The sequence below is a fragment of the Gorilla gorilla genome, chromosome 7 (assembly GCF_029281585.2).
Source record: "Gorilla gorilla gorilla isolate KB3781 chromosome 7, NHGRI_mGorGor1-v2.1_pri, whole genome shotgun sequence".
Taxonomy (NCBI): Eukaryota; Metazoa; Chordata; class Mammalia; order Primates; family Hominidae; genus Gorilla; species Gorilla gorilla.
Window position 1 is genome coordinate 105,648,113 of NC_073231.2, and position 18,065 is coordinate 105,666,177.

Here is an 18,065-nt window from a genome sequence, read left to right on the forward strand (position 1 = left end):
ATTTCTTTATTCATGATCTAGATCATAATTGCATGAAAAGTTGCTTTCTCCTGCATGCAAATTTAGCATTGAAAGATTCTGGTATGAGGAGGTATCATGCAGGAGCATGGTGTTTGGAATCTTTAAACATATTTCACAAATATTAAAGTTATCATATTTCTTTGAGTCTCTTGGATGTGGTTTTTGGAACAGGAATGAACAGCTAAGTCAGTGGGATAGCCCAATGCGAGTGAAGCTGTCAATCTGGAAGCCATATGTTAGAACTTTGTTGATAGAACTTCTGCCCTGGGCCCTGCTTATCAATGAATCCAAATGGGACCTCTGGCTATTTGAAGGAGAGAAAATTGTTCTACAGGTTCCTGCTGGCAAAATTATTATTCCTCCTAATTTTCAGGTACTATAACTTTTTTAACTAATACGAATTCTTATCTCTCAACAAGTAGATTTTATTGTAAAGTTGCGTTTATGATCTTAACAGAATGAATCAGTTGTGAAAAATTCTTCTTAGATGCATATGTAAGAGGTATGGAATGTTCTTTGATATTCAAGGACTTTTCTGATGTCTTTTTTTTTAACCATCAACACTATTGGTGCTTGAGTTACCATTAAATTTGATAACTTGGATTAGTTACATTCTTATTTCCATTGGTATAGGATATTTGACAAGTATTTGGGCTGGTCTATCAGTACATATTAAGGAAATAGAGCCATCATGTGTGCTTATCCATACCCTAGGTACTCTTCGCTGTTCTTCTGGAAATTCTCTGCAATCTGCAAGATATTGAGGATTTCAGAGCAACTGTTTTTGTCAAGGACCCCTTTCCTTTATAGGTGGACTTGGATGTTCATAATTATGGATGTCTACCCAGTTGATTATAACAGTGTGGAATGATTACTGACACAGAGAGAAACCTAACTGCAAACCAAAATATCACAGGAAGATTTTATATTCTGTCACAAAACCTTCTTTATAAGGCTAGTCTGTTTCAAGAAGACACACAAATCTATTTAAAAAATAGAGTAAAAGTAACTCCTAAATAAAATGTCTTTCTGATAGAGAACAATTTCAGAATCCTTTTTTGAGCTCCAGGTCATAAACATCTTTATTTAATTGCATTTTTTCTTTTTTCTGTAAAATAATCAGATGATGTTACCTTATGGAATTGGAATGTTGACCTATGTGGACCTAATGTTGCATATTATTCTCTTGTCAAATGAGATGAAACCTTCAGTTTTTAAAGCCTTTGGTATTTGCAGGGTAGTCACTGTTTGGGTTTGGTTTTCCCCTCCCTTCCGTAAATACGAATTCCATTGTGAGTAAAAAAAAAATACATTGGGAGCCAAAATAGAATGTACGTTGTCATTACAAAACACACACACACACACACACATACACACACATACACACACAAACACACACACACACACACACACACACACACACACACAAACCGTGGAGGGATATTTGGTTACCTTAGTAGACCCGTTATATAATATTAAAAAAAAAATCCTGAGGATTGAAGTAAAAAATATTAAAGGTAAGAAAATTACTTTATAATTGAGGCATTATTTTTCCAGGAAGCTTTTCAAATTGGAATATACTGGGCAAATACAAACACTGTGCACAAGTCAGTAGCAATTAAACTGGTCCATAACCTGACATCTCCAAAGTGGAAAGATGGAGGTAATGGTGAAGTTGTGACACTGGATGAAGAAGCGTTTGTTGATACTGAAATAAGACTTGGTGCTTTTCCAGGACATCAGAAGGTAAGATCAAAGTCTATGTGGCTGGGAGGAAATAGCATGCCATCCCCTTAACCTGTCTAAAATGAATCTGCCTTTTTCTTTTTGATACCTTTTTCATATTACTTCTTCTAAACAATTTATAACAGTACATTTGATTTCTTAACTTCTTAGACCTCTGTTTTACAGTGCTTTTTTTTCTTTACCAGTGATAAAAGCTGTGTCACATAATTTATCCAATAATTGTTCTATTTCAGAATACTCAGCAGTAACTTGATTTATAGTATGTGGGGAGAAAATGAACTTACTCCAAAATATCCACAAATTGTACTTGGCCTCCTTCTTTAGAGCAGAAAGTAGAGTCACTAGCGTTCTGAGCATAGAGTGAAAGGACAAAGGCTCCTCCTGCAGCAAAGGTTATATTTCTGGAAAGGACATCCTGAGCAAAATTATGTGGATCAATTCTAATTCTCTCCTAGAACCACTGTTATATGAGGAAGTTATATTCTTGAACAGCGGACTGGTGTCTGTTTTTAGAGATGCATACAAAAAACATAAGTCATTTAAATATAAATGGTATGTGCTTTTCAGCATAAATCTAAACCCTATGAAAACAATTAGCTGAATAATATAACTAATCACATTATGTATGAAAGTACAATATCATAGTGTACCATGCAGAAGATTTTTGCTGTACTTCTAATATCATCATTATTTTAGCTGTCCAAAATTAGAAGGGATACTTCATCAGAGTAGTAGAATTCAGATTGACCTTTTTCAGGGGAGAAGTTAGATTTTTGACAAGTGTCTTTGAAAAGTCTTTTGAGAAAAGTTAGGGTCATTTGGTGACTTTTAAAAAAATAAATTTCCGTGATACGAAGAAATTGGTCTTTCTTCAGCATTCAAGGCTGGTATCCATTTCCTCAAAGTTGTCTGGGCAACACATGTTTATGCTCTGACGGCCAAAGTACTGTAACATGGGTGTAAATGGCAAAGAGCTGTAAGCATGAATCACCCAAAGTTGAATAGTTGTAAGTTGAGAACTACCATCAAAACCTGGAAAAAATGTTATAATATTCAGTCAACACCCAATACCTCTAGCACCTAACAAAGTAGCCACAGCAAGTGTTGAATAAATGTTAGTGAATCAATGAACGTACTGTTGGAACACATATTGATGTCTCATTATGCTTTGGTAGTGACTCAGGACCTCTTTATACTCTTTTTAGTCTCAGGACCCCTTTATACTCTTAAAAATTATTGAGAACCCCCAAAGACCTTTTGTTTCTGTGGGTTATATCAGTATTTACCAGATTAGAAATTAAAACAGAAACTTTTAAAACACAAGAATATACAAATATATATTCCATTAGCTATCACAGTAATAACATCACATGTCATGTACCTCTGGAAAACTCCACTGTACGTTCATGGGAGAATTCAAGTGTAAAAGATTAATAGCATCTTACTATTATTATAAAAATAGTTTTGACCGTGGGACCCCATGCCCAGAGATCCCCTGTGGGTCCCCAGACCACCCTTTGAAAACCAATGTTCTGATACTATTAACTAGATGGGTATGTTTAAGCAAGAAACATCTTCTCTGAGCATCAGTTCCTTACATAACATGATAAGGTAATGAAATGATACATGTAGTGGTTAAGAGCAGCACCACAGAGCCAGACTGCGTGGGTTCCAACCCCCTAATTAGACCCTCTTCATCTTTGTGACCTTGGGGAAGTTACTTCTTTGTGCCTCACTTTCCTCTTCTGTAAAATGGGGTTAATAATAGTAACTCCCCCACGTAGGTACTGTGAGGATTTTGTGAGTTAATATGTATACAGCACTTGAAACTAGTGGAACACAATATTGCAATATATGAAGGTCAATCCTTATTGTCTTCATTGTCATCATTATTGAAGTTCTCAGAACTCTCCTTGGTTCATCATAGGCATTAGTGAGGTAGCTGCTGGGAGACCATGAGGAGGAGGAGGAGGAGTGAGGCTGGGTGGAATTCTGCCAAGTAAGATGAGTGGCATTTATTTACATATACATGCTTTCTAAATAAACACTTCGTGAGGTTACTGGTAAAATAACCAGAAAACAAGTCTTTTATCTGTCACTACAGAACAGCAGCAAAAGTAACAGGGCTGCTAAAGCACCATGTTGTAGGCTAAATACTGACAGGGGCCAGAACATTTCTGAGAATGAAAGGAACGCCATTAAATATTCTGGGGGAAAAAAAGGTAAAATTGATACTGTCCTGGCAGACAATTAGATAAAATAACCTTTTAGGAATACTCAAGAGATTTTGATATGCCTTACAGTATTGTCAAAATTATTTTTTCTCAATTATCTTGTAGTTATGTCAGTTCTGCATTTCCTCCATGGTACAGCAAGGTATACAAATTATTCAGATTGAAGACAAGACTACAATAATCAATAATACACCATATCAAATATTTTATAAACCACAGCTATCTGTCTGTAATCCCCATTCTGGAAAGGAGGTAAGCAAATCATAACGATTATTTTGTCTAAGTTTTGATAAAGAAACAATAAATAGGATCAACTTCTCGTTAACCTATAGCAAATGAAAAGCTAACCCTGAATGTAAGTAAAGAGAAATTCACTTATTTTTGTTGTAATTAAAGCCATGAATGTCATGGTCACTGCTTCCAAGGTAATTAATGAGCAGAAATCCTACCAAGAAGGAGGCCCTGACACACTGCTGGATTAGTCCTGCCTGTGCCCCATCTGCTCAGAGGCTCCAGCCTAGTCCTCTAGCATGCTCACTAGACTCCTACAAGCAGAGACATAGTCGTGAGGACTGGCTCCTGGGTCACATGGAAAAGCACATCTGTCTCACAGGCTGCAGTGCCTGGGGGAGCCATGCAGACAAAAGGCTAGGGCCTAACTGAGCCGTGGATCTGCGAGCAGTGAGCTCTGTGGTTACAAGGAGAAAAATGTGGAAATGTACTAGCTCATTTATGTTAACATCTTGATGGCAGAATATATGGAAAATAAATCTAAGAATTTCAGTTCTTTGAACAATTAAAATGAATAGTTAATATTTTAAGAGAGGAGAGATTTTTTTTTCTCTCCATTACATCTTAGATGTTTTCCCTTTTTTTTTTTTAATTATACTTTAAGTTCTGGGATACATGTGTAGAACATACAGGTTTGTTACATAGGTATACATGTGCCATTGCTGCACCCATCAACCCGTCATCTACATTAGGTATTTCTTTCTTCCCTTTCCTCCCCCTGCGACAGGCCCTGGTGTGTGATGTCCCCCCTCCCTGTGCCCATGTGTTCTGATTGTTCAACTCCCACTTGTGAGTGAGAACATGTGGTGTTTGGTTTTCTGTTCCTGTGTTAGTTTGCTGAGAATGATGGTTTTCAGCTTCATCCATGTCCCTGAAAAGGACATGAACTCATTCTTTTTCATGTCTGCATAGTGTTCTATGTTGTATATGTGCCACATTTTCTTTATCCAGTCTGTCATTGATGTGCATTTGGGTTGGTTCCAAGTCTTTGCTATTGTAAATAGTGCTGCAATAAACATACATGTGCATGTGTCTTTATAGTAGAATGATTTATATTCCTTTGGGTATATACCCAGTAATGGGATGGCTGGGTCAAATGGTATTTCTAGTTCTAGATCCTTGAGGAATTGCCACACTGTGTCCCAATGGTTGGTCTAATTTACAGTCCCACCAACAGTGTAAAAGTGTTCCTATTTCTCCACATCCTCTCCAGCATCTGTTGTTTCCTGACTTTTTAATGATTGCCATTGTAACTGGTATGAGATGGTATCTCATTGTCGTTTTTATTTGCATTTCTCTAATGACCAGTGATGATGAGTTTTTTTTCAGGTTTTTTGACCACGTAAATGTCTTCTTTTGAGAAGTGTCTGTGTATATCCTTTGCCCACTTTCTGATGGGGTTGGTTGGTTTTTTCTTGTAAATTTGATTAAGTTTCTTGTAGATTCTAGATATTAGCCCTTTGTCAGATGGATAGATTGCAAAAATTTTCTTTCTGTAGGTTGCCTGTTCATTCTGATGATAGTTTCTTTTGCTGTGCAGACGCTCTTTAGTTTAATCAGATCCCATTTGTCAGTTTGGGCTTTTGTTGCCATTGCTTTTGGTGTTTTAGTCATGAAGTCTTTGCCCATGCCTATGTCCTGAATGGTATTGCCTAGGTTTTCTTCTAGGCTTTTTATGGTTTTAGGTCTTAGTTTAAATCTTTAATCCATCTTCAGTTAATTTTTGTATAAGGTGTAAGGAAGGGATCCAGTTTCAGTTTTCTGCATATGGCTAGCGAGTTTTCCCAACACCATTTATTAAATAGAGAATCCTTTCCTCATTGCTTGTTTTTGTCAGGTTTGTCAAAGATCAGATGGTTGTAGATGTGTGGTGTTATTTCTGAGGACTCTGTTCTGTTCCATTGTTCTATATATCTGTTTTGGTACCAGTGTCATGCTGTTTTGGTTACTGTAGCCTTGTAATACAGTTTGAAGTCAGGTAGCGTGATGCCCCCAGCTTTGTTCTTTTTGCTTAGGATTGTCTTGGCTATGCATGCTCTTTTTTGGTTCTACATGAAGTTTAAAGTAGTTTTTTCTAATTCTGTGAAGAAAGTCAATGGTAGCTTGATGGGGATAGCATTGAATCTATAAATTACTTTGGGCAGTATGGCCATTTTCATGATACTGATTCTTCCTGTCCATGAGCATGGAATGTTTTTCCATTTGTATGTGTCCTCTCCTATTTCCTTGAGCAGTGGTACATAGTTCTCCTTGAAGAGGTCCTTCACATCCCTTGTAAGTTGGATTCCTAGGTATTTTATTCTCTTTTTAGCAATTGTGAATGGGAGTTCACTCATGATTTGGCTCTCTGTTTGTCTGTTATTGGTGTATAGGAATTCTTGTGATTTTTGCACATTGATTTTGTATCCTGAGACTTTGCCAAAGTTGCTTATCAACTTAAGGAGATTTGGGCTGAGATGATGGGGTTTTCTAAATATATAATCATGCCATCTGCAAACAGAGACAATTTGACTTCCTCCCTTCCTATTTGAATACCCTTTATTTCTTTCTTTTGCCTGATTGCCCTGGCCAGAACTTCCAATATTATGTTGAATAGGAGTGCTGAGAGAGGGCATCCTTGTCTTGTGATGGTTTTCAAAGGGGACGCTTCCAGCTTTTGCCCATTCAGTATGATATTGGCTGTGGGTTTCTCATGAATAGGTCTTATTAGTTTGAGATATGTTCCACCAATACCTAGTTTATTGAGTGTTTTTAGCATGAAGGGGTGTTGAATTTTATCAAAGGCCTTTTTTGCATCTATTGAGATAATCACGTCGTTTTGGTCATTGGTTCTGTTCATGTGATGGATTACATTTATTGATTTGTGTGTGTTGAACCAGTCTTGCATCCCAGGGATAAAGTTGACTTGATCTTGGTGGTTAAGACTTTTAATGTGCTGCTGGATTCAGTTTGCCAGTATTTTATTGAGCATTTTCGCATCAATGTTCATCAGGGATATTGGCTTGAAATTTTCTTTTTTTGTTGTGTCTCTGCCAGGTTTTGGTATCAGGATGATGGTGGCCTCATGAGATGAGTTAGGTAGGAGTCCCTCTTTTTCTATTGTTTGGAATAGTTTCAGAAGGAATGATACCACCTCCTCTTTGTACCTCTGGTAGAATTTGGCTGTGAATCTGTCTGGTCCTGCGCATTTTTGGTTGGTAGGCTATTAATTACTGTCTCTATTTCAGAACTTGTTTTTGATCTATTCAGGGATTTGACTTCTTCCTGGTTTAGTCTTAAGATGGTGTATGTGTCCATGCATTCCTCCATTTCTTCTAGATTTTCTAGTTTATTTGCATAGAGGTGTTTATAGTATTCTCTGATGGTAGTTTGTATTTCTGTGGGATCAGTGGTGAGCTCCCCTTTATCATTTTTTATTGTGTCTGTTTGATTCTTCTCTCTTTTCTTCTTTATTGGTCTGGCTAGCAGTCTTATCTATTTTGTTGATCTTTTCAAAAAAAAAAGCAGCTCCTGGTTTCGTTGATTTTTTTTTTTTTTGAAGAGTTTTTTATGTCTTTATCTCCTTCAGTTCTACTCTGATCTTAGTTATTTCTTGTCTTCTGCTAGCTTTTGAATTTTTTTGCTCTTGCTTCTCTAGTTCTGTTAACTGTGATGTTAGGGTGTCAATTTTAGGTCTTTTCCACTTTTTCCTGTGGGCATTTGGTGCTATAAATATCCCTCTAAACACTGCTTTAGCTGTGTCTCAGAGATTCTGGTATGTTGTGTCTTTTTTCTCATTGGTTTCAAAGAACTTATTTATTTCTGCCTTAATTTCATTAGTTACCTAGTAGTCATTCAGGAGCAGGTTGTTCCGTTTCCATGTAGTTGTGTGGATTTTAGTGAGTTTCTTAATCCTGAATTCTAATTGCACTGTGGTCTGAGAGACTGTTTGTTATAATTTCTGTTCTTTTGTATTTGTTGAGTGTTTTACTTCCAATTATGTGGTGAATTTTAGAATAAGTGCTAGGTGGTTCTGAGAAGAATGTATATTCTGTTGATTTGGGGTGGAGAGTTCTGTAGATGTCTATTAGGTCCTCTTGGTCCAGAGCTGAGTTTAAGTCCTGAATATCCTTGTTAATTTTCTGTCTTGTTGAGCTAATATTGACAGTGGGTGTTAAAGTCTCCCACAATTATGGTGTGGGAGTCTAGGTCTCTTTGTAGGTCTCTAAGAACTTGCTTTATGAATATGGGCGCTCTTGTATTGGGTGCATATATATTTAGGATAGTTAGCTCTACTTACATTGATCCCTTTACCATTATGTAATGCCCTTCTTTGTCTTTTTTGATCTTTGTTGGTTTAAAGTCTGTTTTATCAGAGACTAGGATTACAACCACTGCTTTTTTTTTTTTTTTTTTTTTTTTTTTTTTTTTTTTTTTTTTTTTGCTTTCCATGTGCTTGGTAAATATTCCTCCATCTCTTTATTTTAAGCCTATGTGTGTCTTTGCACATGAGATGGGTCTCCTGAACACAGCACACTGATAGGTGTTGACTCCTTATCCAATTTGCCAGTCTTTGCCTTTTAATTGGGGCATTAGCCCATTTACATTTAAAGTTAATATTGTTATGTGTGAATTTGATCCTGTCATTATGATGCTAGTTGGTTATTTTGCCCATTAGTTGGTGCAGTTTTTTCATAGTGTTAATGGTCTTTACATTTTGGTTTGTTTTTGCAGTGACTGGTACCAGTTTTTCCTTTCCATATTTAGTGCTTCCTTCAGGAGCTCTTGTAAGGCAGGCCTGGTGGTGACAAAATCCCTCAGCATTTGCTTGTCTGTAAAGGATTTTATTTCTTCTTCACTTATAAAGCTTAGTTTGGCTGGATATGAAATTCTGGATTGGAACATTTTCTTTGAGAATGTTGAATATTGGCCCCCACTCTCTTCTGGCTTGTAGAGTTTCTCTTGGCCGAGAGATCCACTGTTAGTCTCATGGGCTTCCCTTGTGGGTAACTGGATCTTTCTGTTTGGCTGCCCTTAACATTTTTTCCTTCATTTCAACCTTGGTGAATCTGACGATTATGTGTCTTGGGGTTGCTCTTCTTGAGGAGTATCTTTGTGGTGTTCTCTGTATTTCCTGAATTTGAATGTCGGCCTGTCTTGCTGGGTTGGGGAAGTTCTCCTGGATACTATCCTGAAGTGTGTTTTCCAGCTTGGTTCCATTCTCCCCATCACTTTCAGGTACACCAATCAAATGTAGGTTTGGTCTTTTCACATAGTCCCATATTTCTTGGAGGCTTTGTTCATTCCTTTTCATTCTTTTTTCTCTAATCTTTTCACGCTTTATTTCATTAAGTTGGTCTTCGGTCTCTGATATCCTTTCTTCCACCTGATCAATTCGGCTATTGATACTTGTGTATGCTTCTCAAAGTTCTCGTACTGTGTTTTTCAGCTCCATGAGGTCATTTATATTCTTCTCTACACTGGTTATCCTAGTTAGCAATTCATGTAACCTTTTATCGAGGTTCTTAGCTTCCTTGCATTGGGTTAGAGCATGATCCTTTGGCTCGGAGGACTTTGTTATTACCCACCTTCTGAATCTACTTCTGTCAGTTTGTCAAATTCATTCTCCATCCAGTTTTGTTCCCTTGCTGGTGAGGAGTTGTGATCCTTTGGAGGAGAAGAGGCATTCTGGTTTTTGGAATTTTCAGCCTTTTCGTGCTGGTTTTTCCTCATCTTCATGGATTTATCTACCTTTGGTCTTTGATGCTGGTGACCTTCAGATGGAGTTTTTGCGTAGTTGTCCTTTTTGTTGATGTTGATGCTATTGCTTTCTGTTTGTTAGTTTTCCTTCTAACAATCAGGCCCCTCTTCTGTAGGTCTGCTAGAGTTTTCTGGGGGTCCACCCCAGACCCTGTTTGCCTGGGTATCACCAGCAGAGACTCCAGAACAGCAAAGATTGCTGCCTGCTCCTTCCTCTGGAAGCTTTATCCCAGAGGAGCACCCACCAGATGCCAGTTGGAGCTCTCCTGTATGAGGTGTCTGTCAACCCCTGCTGGGAGGTTTCTCCCCGTCAGGAGGCTCGGGGGTCAGGGACCCACTTGAGGAGGCAGTCTGTCCCTTAGCAGAGCTTCAGCACTGTGCTGGGAGATCCACTGCTCTCTTCAGAGCTGGCAGTCAGGAACGTTTAAGTCTGCTGAAGCTGTGCCCACAGCTGCCCCTTCCCCCAGGTGCTCTGTCCCAGGGAGATGGGAGTTTGATCTATAAGCCCCTGACTAGGGCTGCTACCTTTCTTTCAGAGATGCCCTGCTCAGAAAGGAGGAATCTAGAGAGGCATTCTGGCTACAGCGGCTTTGCGGGGCTGTGGTGGGCTCTTCCCAGTCCGAACTTTCTGGAGGCTTTGTTTACACTGTGAGGGGGAAACCACCTACTCAAACCTCAGTAATGGTGGATGCCCCTCCTCCCACCAAGCTGGAGCATCCCAAATCGACTTCAGACTGCTGTGCTGGCAGTGAGAATTTCAAGCCAGTGGATCTTAGCCTGCTGGGCATCCTGGGGGTGGGATCCACTGAGTAAGACCACTTGGCTCCATGGCTTAAGCCCCCTTTCCAGGGGAGTGAACGATTCTGTCTCGCTGGCATTCCAGGTGCCACTGGGGTATGAAAAAAAACTCCTGCAGCTAGCTCGGTATCTGCCCAAATGGCTGCCTGGTTTTGTGCTTGAAACCCAGGGCTCTTGTGGTGTAGGCACCAGAGGGAATCTCCTGGTCTGTGGCTTGTGAAGACCCTGGGAAAAGCGTAGTATCTGGGCTAGATAGCACCGTCCCTCACAGCACAGTCCCTCATGGCTTCCTTTGGCTAGGGGAGAGAGTTCCCTGATCCTTTGCGCTTCCCGGGTGAGGCGACGCCCCACCCTGCTTCTGCTCACCCTCCTTGGGCTGCACCCACTGTCTAAACAGTCCCAGTGAGATGAGCCACATACCTCAGTTGGAAACGCAGAAACCACCCACCTTCTGTGTTGGTCTCGCTGGGAGCTGCAGACCGGAGCTGTTCCTATTCAGCCATCTTGCCCGGGAATTGGTGTTTTTTTCTTTCTTTTTTTTTTTTTTTTTGAGACATAGTCTCGCCCTGTCACCCAGGGTGGAGTGTAATGGCATGATCTTGGTTCACTTCAACTTCTGCCTCCTGGGTTCAAGCAATTCTCCTGCCTCAGCCTTCTGAGTAGCTGGGATTACAGGTGCCCACCACCACACCCAGCTAATTTTTGTATTTTTAGTAGAGATGGGGTTTCACCATGTTGGCCAGGCTGGTCTCAAACTCCTGACCTCGTGATCCACCTGCCTCAGCCTCCCAAATTGCTAGGATTACAGACATGAGCCACTGGTACCCGGCCGTAAGGAGAGGTCTTAAGAGAACTTAAAAACAGAAAATGTTAAGTGGTATGCTATTGTTTTATACTACTGAAACTGTCTTATAGGAAAGTATTATCTTTCTTTACCTTTGTCTGCACTTTTACGTCCTGCTTTCAGCTCCTAAAAATTATGTTAGATTAATCAAATAGGATAAAAGTCTTATACTTTTAAGCTTACAATGCATTGTGGTAAAGTCAGCCCTCTGTCTCTGTAGGTTCCATAGTTATGGATTCAACCAAACATAGACCAAAAATATTCAGGAAAAAATAAAGTAACAATACGACAATTTTTTAAATACACGTTTTAAAATACAATATAACAATCGTTTACATAGCATTTACATGTTATCAAGTATTACAAGTAATATAGAGATGATTTAAGTTATACTGTAGGATGGCACGGTTATATACAAGTACTACGCCATTTTTGTATAAGGGACTTGAGCATCCGTGGTATTCTCACTGCTTCTAATTATTTCATTAGGACATTCTCATGGGGACAGGATTCATAATATTCCCATGTCCCCAACCCAGCCTCTTTCTAAAAATGCATAGTTATAGATGGTGTCTTAGAAGATGTGCTTTACGGGGCCAGGCGTGGTGACTCACGCCTGTAATCCCAGCACTTTGGGAGGCCGAGGTGGGCGGATCACTTGAGGTCAGGAGTTTGAGACCAGCCTGGCCAACATAGTGAAACCCCATCTCTACTAAAAATACAAAAATTAGCCGGGCGTGGTGGCATGTGCCTGTAGTCCCTGCTACTTGGGAGACTGAGGCATGAGAATTGCTTGAACCCAGGAGGCAGAGGCTACAGTGAGCCGAGATGGTGCCACTGCACTCCAGCCTGCGTGATGGAGTGAGACTGTCTCAAAAAAAAAAAAAAAGAAAAGAAAAGAAGATATGCTTTAAAAAGTTTAATTCTGCTGTATTATTGTAGCTAATGTGCTCTCTGCATTTTTTTTTTTTTTTTTTTTTTTTTTTTAGTATTTTCGTGTTCCAGACAGTGCTACTTTTAGCATTTGCCCAGGTGGAGAGCAGCCTGCTATGAAATCCAGCTCCCTTCCTTGCTGGGACTTGATGCCTGACATCAGTCAGTCAGTACTGGATGCATCCCTGCTTCAGAAACAGATCATGTTGGGCTTTTCTCCTGCCCCAGGTGCTGACAGCTCACAGTGCTGGAGCCTGCCAGCTATAGTTAGACCAGAGTTTCCCAGACAGAGTGTGGCAGTACCCCTTGGGAATTTCCGGGAAAATGGATTCTGTACCAGGTATTTTATGTTTATATAAATGTCTGTCTTCTTTGCTTGTCAGTCTAGCTGTTCATCTAGATGCCAAGAGAGATAGAATGGTCGCAGGGCTCCCCATATGTAATATTAGGCTTTATTTTTAATTACTTCTAGACATTGTATGCAGTGGGTCAAGTGTTATAATCACATATGGCTTGTCCCAGCATACTACTTAAGGGATTTTTCCCCTTATGGAGCTTACGCTGGGGGGAAATGATGGTACTTGTACCACAGAATGTCATTATATGAAAAGATCATATGTATCATCATACAAATAGCATCATATGAAAAGATCATATCATAATGAAAAAATTACCTGTTATGAGTTCTTAGCGTCCATAAAATTATAAGAAATAAGGGTTAAAATATGAGCAAGTCAAGTTGGAAGACCTTTTTCTTTTCCCATATTTTACTTTTACTTCAAAATGGAATTTTTCTCAAAAAAGTCATTAAGAGAGATAACTTAGATAAACACAAGTCACAGAAGACTCTGTTCTGTGGTTGTTCCTGCACGCAAGTTGCTCCAATTACCGATTACCAGTTATGCAAATAACCACAGACTCAAACCAGAGACATATAATGGTTTGTTCATACTGGACTTCTATTATGTGGTTGTCTTGCATGTAAAATGTCCCTTCTGCAGCTGTCAAGAGTAACTTATTTATAGTATATATAACAGCTACAAAAGAAAACATATTGTGCCCTTATGATAAGTACCTTATTTTCATGATTATGAATTTGTAGACTTTATTTGAGATTTAGCAATGCTAACTCTTTTGATGTAATATTTTAAAAGACAAGAGAGATTTTTTTAATAGTAATATTTTAAATAAGTTATTCATAATGGTAAGGTTCTGTTCTCCACACATCCCTCCTTCGTTCACAGTATTCACAAAATCCTTGATTTTACAAACATTTGTCATCTTTTACACTGTAGAGGAGCGGTTATCCTTACATTCTGGTTGGAGATGTTAAGCATAGTGAGTTTAAGGGTGTTTTTTGAAAGCTATATGAACTTATGTCTATAAATAAAACATTTTTTAAAAAACAAAATTTGAAACAAAACAATTTGGAAATTAAGCTTAAAATTCTGATAATTACAGTATAATTTAACCTTATCTATAAATACTAAGCTAGATATTGGACAGAAAGTACCATACTTGAGTCCTGGCCCTAGCCTTCTTGGCTATCAAAAAGAAGTTATCTGAGTTTGGCTCGCCTAGCTGTTTTAAAATTAGGCTGGGAAAGGAACTTTGCTGTTTATCAAAGAACTATACTCTTAAAATGAATTTATTTTGTGCTGTCCCATCTCCTCATCTATTTCCTTCCCTCAATCCAACCAATAGCACACATTAGATGGTGTGATTAATGTGCTTTTACCAAATGCTAATGGACCATTCACTTTGACATTTCACACAAATACAATCTTTGGGAAGTACTCACACTGGCAAATGAGATGGATGGCAAATGGAAGCTTTTTAGAGCATTATTGACCCCTTTTAGTCAGCTGAGGGCCACATTTGGCAAATTATCTGATTTCTTTGATTAATTTTGGCAATCATTCTATGTAATTTAGGCTTCAGAGTAATTTCATTTTCCTGCTTCAATGAAATATTCTTTGTGGTAGTCTGTAATCTAAATAGGAAAATTTCTCTCTCTTCATCACAGAAGGCAACCTTTACTCACACAGCTGGTTTTCTAGCTCCAAATAATACAGCTTTGCTCCTGCTAATCAAAATGTACATTTTTTAAGGTGTGATGGGCTTGTGGAAATTGACAGCAAACATTATCAGCCTGCCTACCTTTAGAAAAAAAAGAGCAAGCACCCAAATTCTCTAGTAGTCCTTTTAAAAGAAGGTCAGCTCTTATTTTTATTTTTTATTTTTTTTGATACAGGGTCTTGCTCTGTCACCCAGGCTCGAGTGCAGTGGCACAAACACGGCTCACTGCATCCTCAACCTCCCAGGCTTAAGCCAACCTCCCAGGCTCCAGCCACCTTCCTCCCACCTCAGCCTTCCAAGTAGCTGGGACCACAAGTGTGCACCACAGCACGTGGCTAATTTTTGTATTTTGCTGTAGAGATGGGGTTTGCCCTTTTGCTGAGGCTGGGCTTGAACTCCTGGGCTTAAGCAATTCTCCTGCCTTGGCTCCCAAAGTGCCGGGATTATAGGCGTGAGCCACCATGCACAGCCTACCAAGCACTTTTAAGGAAGAAGAAAGTACCCTGCCTGGCAAAGGAGTTTAACACACATATGCATGGGGGAAGAAAAGAACAACAGGAAATATTAGCACAAGGTTAGCTGTAGTTCTCTCTGGGTGATAGAATTATTTTGTTTGCCTTTAAATATTTTTTCACATTTTATGAATATTATAAATATGTTACTGTTATCAGAAAAGAAATCTCCCCTGAGTTATAAAACAGATATTTTCGAGTTCTGAATGTTGCAAATCTAAATAAACATGTTCCAGAGGAGAGAGCATTCATTTTCTTCCCTAAACATTTCTGTCATTTGACTTGATTCTCTTCCAGAGCTATAGTGCTGACATATCAAGAACACCTCGGAGTGACTTATTTAACCCTCTCAGAAGACCCTAGTCCTCGAGTAATTATCCACAATAGATGTCCAGTAAAAATGCTTATAAAGGAAAACATTAAAGGTATGTTTTATACTATCGAATTTAGATAATACTAAATGTGTATTTTTTCTGGGATTTTTTGATTTAGTAGTTACCTGTGATCCTGTGAAAAAAATATTTAAATAAAAGCATTAATGATCTCTTTTTGAGAAGTTTCTTTTGCCACATTATGTTTACTGTCCCCCAAGTCTCTGTCTTTAAGGGCTAATTCTGCATATGCCTTTTTTAAAATTTCAGATATTCCAAAGTTTGAGGTTTATTGCAAAAAAATTCCCTCCGAGTGCTCAATTCATCATGAGCTGTATCATCAGATTTCCAGTTATCCGGACTGCAAGACCAAAGACTTACTTCCGAGTCTACTTTTGAGAGTTGAACCTCTAGATGAAGTAACAACTGAGTGGAGTGATGCCATTGACATCAACAGTCAGGGAACACAGGTCAGTGAGCCATGTGTTCCTGCCAAGACCCAAAGAAAAATGCCCTTTTCTGAGGTTTTGTCAGTTGCCTATTTTTAAACATAATTTTCTAAATGCTGAACGTCTTTTCTCTGTGTGAGAGAACATGTGTATCCATTTTTACGTCCTCATTAAGTTATAAATTCTCAAACTCAAGTATGTATCTGCAAAGTAGACTATACAACCATTGACTAGAGAGGAGCACTTAGTAAAAGCACGCCCATCTTGGATCTAATCCAAGGTTGAAATGGAAATCAAATTGTTAGGCTTATTTAGATAGAACATAGTTCAGCTGTACAGATTTTAGTACAATCATAATAAAAATCCTCTTTTGTGTGTTATTAGGATAAATATGTGTATTTTAAAATTAGTAATTTTAAAATTAGTAAAACCCCACAAATATAAGTACAGTTTTAAAAACCTGAGCAGATAAAATGTCTTGATTTGTTTCTGTCTTCGTCTGGATGTTAGTGATACTAATTTTGTTGAAAATGGCATAAGAACTTAGCATTTCCTTTCTTCTGGACTTAAAATTTACCATTTGTTAGTGTATAATTTAGTGACATTAAATATATTTACAGTGTTGTATAACCATCACCACTATTTCTGAAACTTCTTTATCATTTCAAACAGAAACTCTGTACCCACTAAGCAATAATTCCCCATTCTCCCCTCCTCCATCCCCTGGTAGCTCTCTTCTTCTTTGTCTCTGTCTCTATGAATTTGCCTGCTCTAAGTATCTCAGATAAGTAGAATCATAAAATATTCATCATTTTGTGTCTGGCTTATTTCACCTAGCATAATGTTCTCAAGTTTCGTTCATGTTTTAGCATGGATCAGAACTTCGTTTGTTTTTATGAGTGAATAATATTGTGCCATACTTTTTAAAAAAGTTCTTCCACATTTATTAGTTCATTTGGTCTTCACAACAAGCTTGTGAGGTAGGCTACTATAATGGTTACAAACCACATATTAAAGTTACAAATGCATTTACGGTAGTAATAATAATGGTTATCATTGAATAATCACTTACACCATACGAGGCATTGTGCTAAGCACTTTACATTCATTCTCATCTAACCTTGACAACAGCCATACAAGTTAGGGACTATCATCTCCACGGAGGGAGAAGTAGAAACTAAGACCTCCAGAAGTACCTTGGTCTAATTTGCATGTAGTGGAAGCAAAAGGCCTGGAATTTTATCCAGTTTTGCCAGACTGCAAAGCCGGTGCTCTGAGCACAATGCATGCTGTTTCCTTACATGAAACCCCTTGGAACCCCTCTTTCCCAGTCCTCCTGGCGCATTTTTTCTCATCTCTCAAGATTTCATTAAAGCTCCTGTGAAGTGTATTTGTGAAATGTGGAATGACTGATCTGCTAAGGGAGACAAGGAAAAAGGGAGGGGCCCGGGAAGAGCAGTAGCTGTGGAAACTGGTGAAGGGCCTGGCTGGAGACAGGGGAAGAGATGGTTGAGTGCACTGGAGGGCCACACTCACCCTGGAGACCTGCGTTTGTAGTGGCCACAAACTACTCAGGGGTGTGCTTTCTATCAGCTGTGTTCAGGGGCTGAACAGTGAAAACCCGCGGGATTCTGTGCAGCCTCAGGAGATGCTCCCAGTCTCATTAATTTACAAAATAAATATTGCAAGCTTCTCAAGGGTCTCTGAACTCCCCTGCATGGGTTTGAAGATTTTTGAAATCTTGCTTATATTTGACTGGGGAATTCTTTACGATAGACATTCTTCTTGTCAAACCTTATTTTGGGGATTCCCATTCACTCTAAATTTCCTCAAAACTTTGTAGTCAGGGATACTTCAAAGCTAAGAGGAGGTGCTCTTTCCAACACCCTTATCATCTGTGGTTTGAGGACCCAGCAGTCTCATGTTCCCATTAATCTTTTAGGAGCTGTGTGCCATATGTCCTGCAGACCGCGGTTTACTTCCTACTCTGGAGAAAGATTTGTTTCAGACCCTCACCGACATCTCCTCAGTAATATCCCAGGGCATAT

The 18,065-nt window shown here is 38.9% G+C and overlaps 1 protein-coding gene across 12 annotated transcripts in view; it reads left to right on the forward strand.

The window, feature by feature from the left end:
- Positions 1-18,065, forward strand: part of VPS13B (vacuolar protein sorting 13 homolog B) — an 869,944-nt gene that overhangs the window by 812,178 nt on the left and 39,701 nt on the right. For all 12 annotated transcript variants that reach the window (XM_031013639.3, XM_055348088.2, XM_031013638.3 and 9 more), the window contains exons 49-54: positions 193-394; positions 1,579-1,767; positions 4,107-4,253; positions 12,663-12,946; positions 15,495-15,622; positions 15,839-16,038. In XM_031013639.3, the coding sequence (XP_030869499.3) occupies positions 193-394; positions 1,579-1,767; positions 4,107-4,253; positions 12,663-12,946; positions 15,495-15,622; positions 15,839-16,038 (1,150 nt within the window). The remainder of the gene's footprint in view (positions 1-192; positions 395-1,578; positions 1,768-4,106; positions 4,254-12,662; positions 12,947-15,494; positions 15,623-15,838; positions 16,039-18,065) is intronic.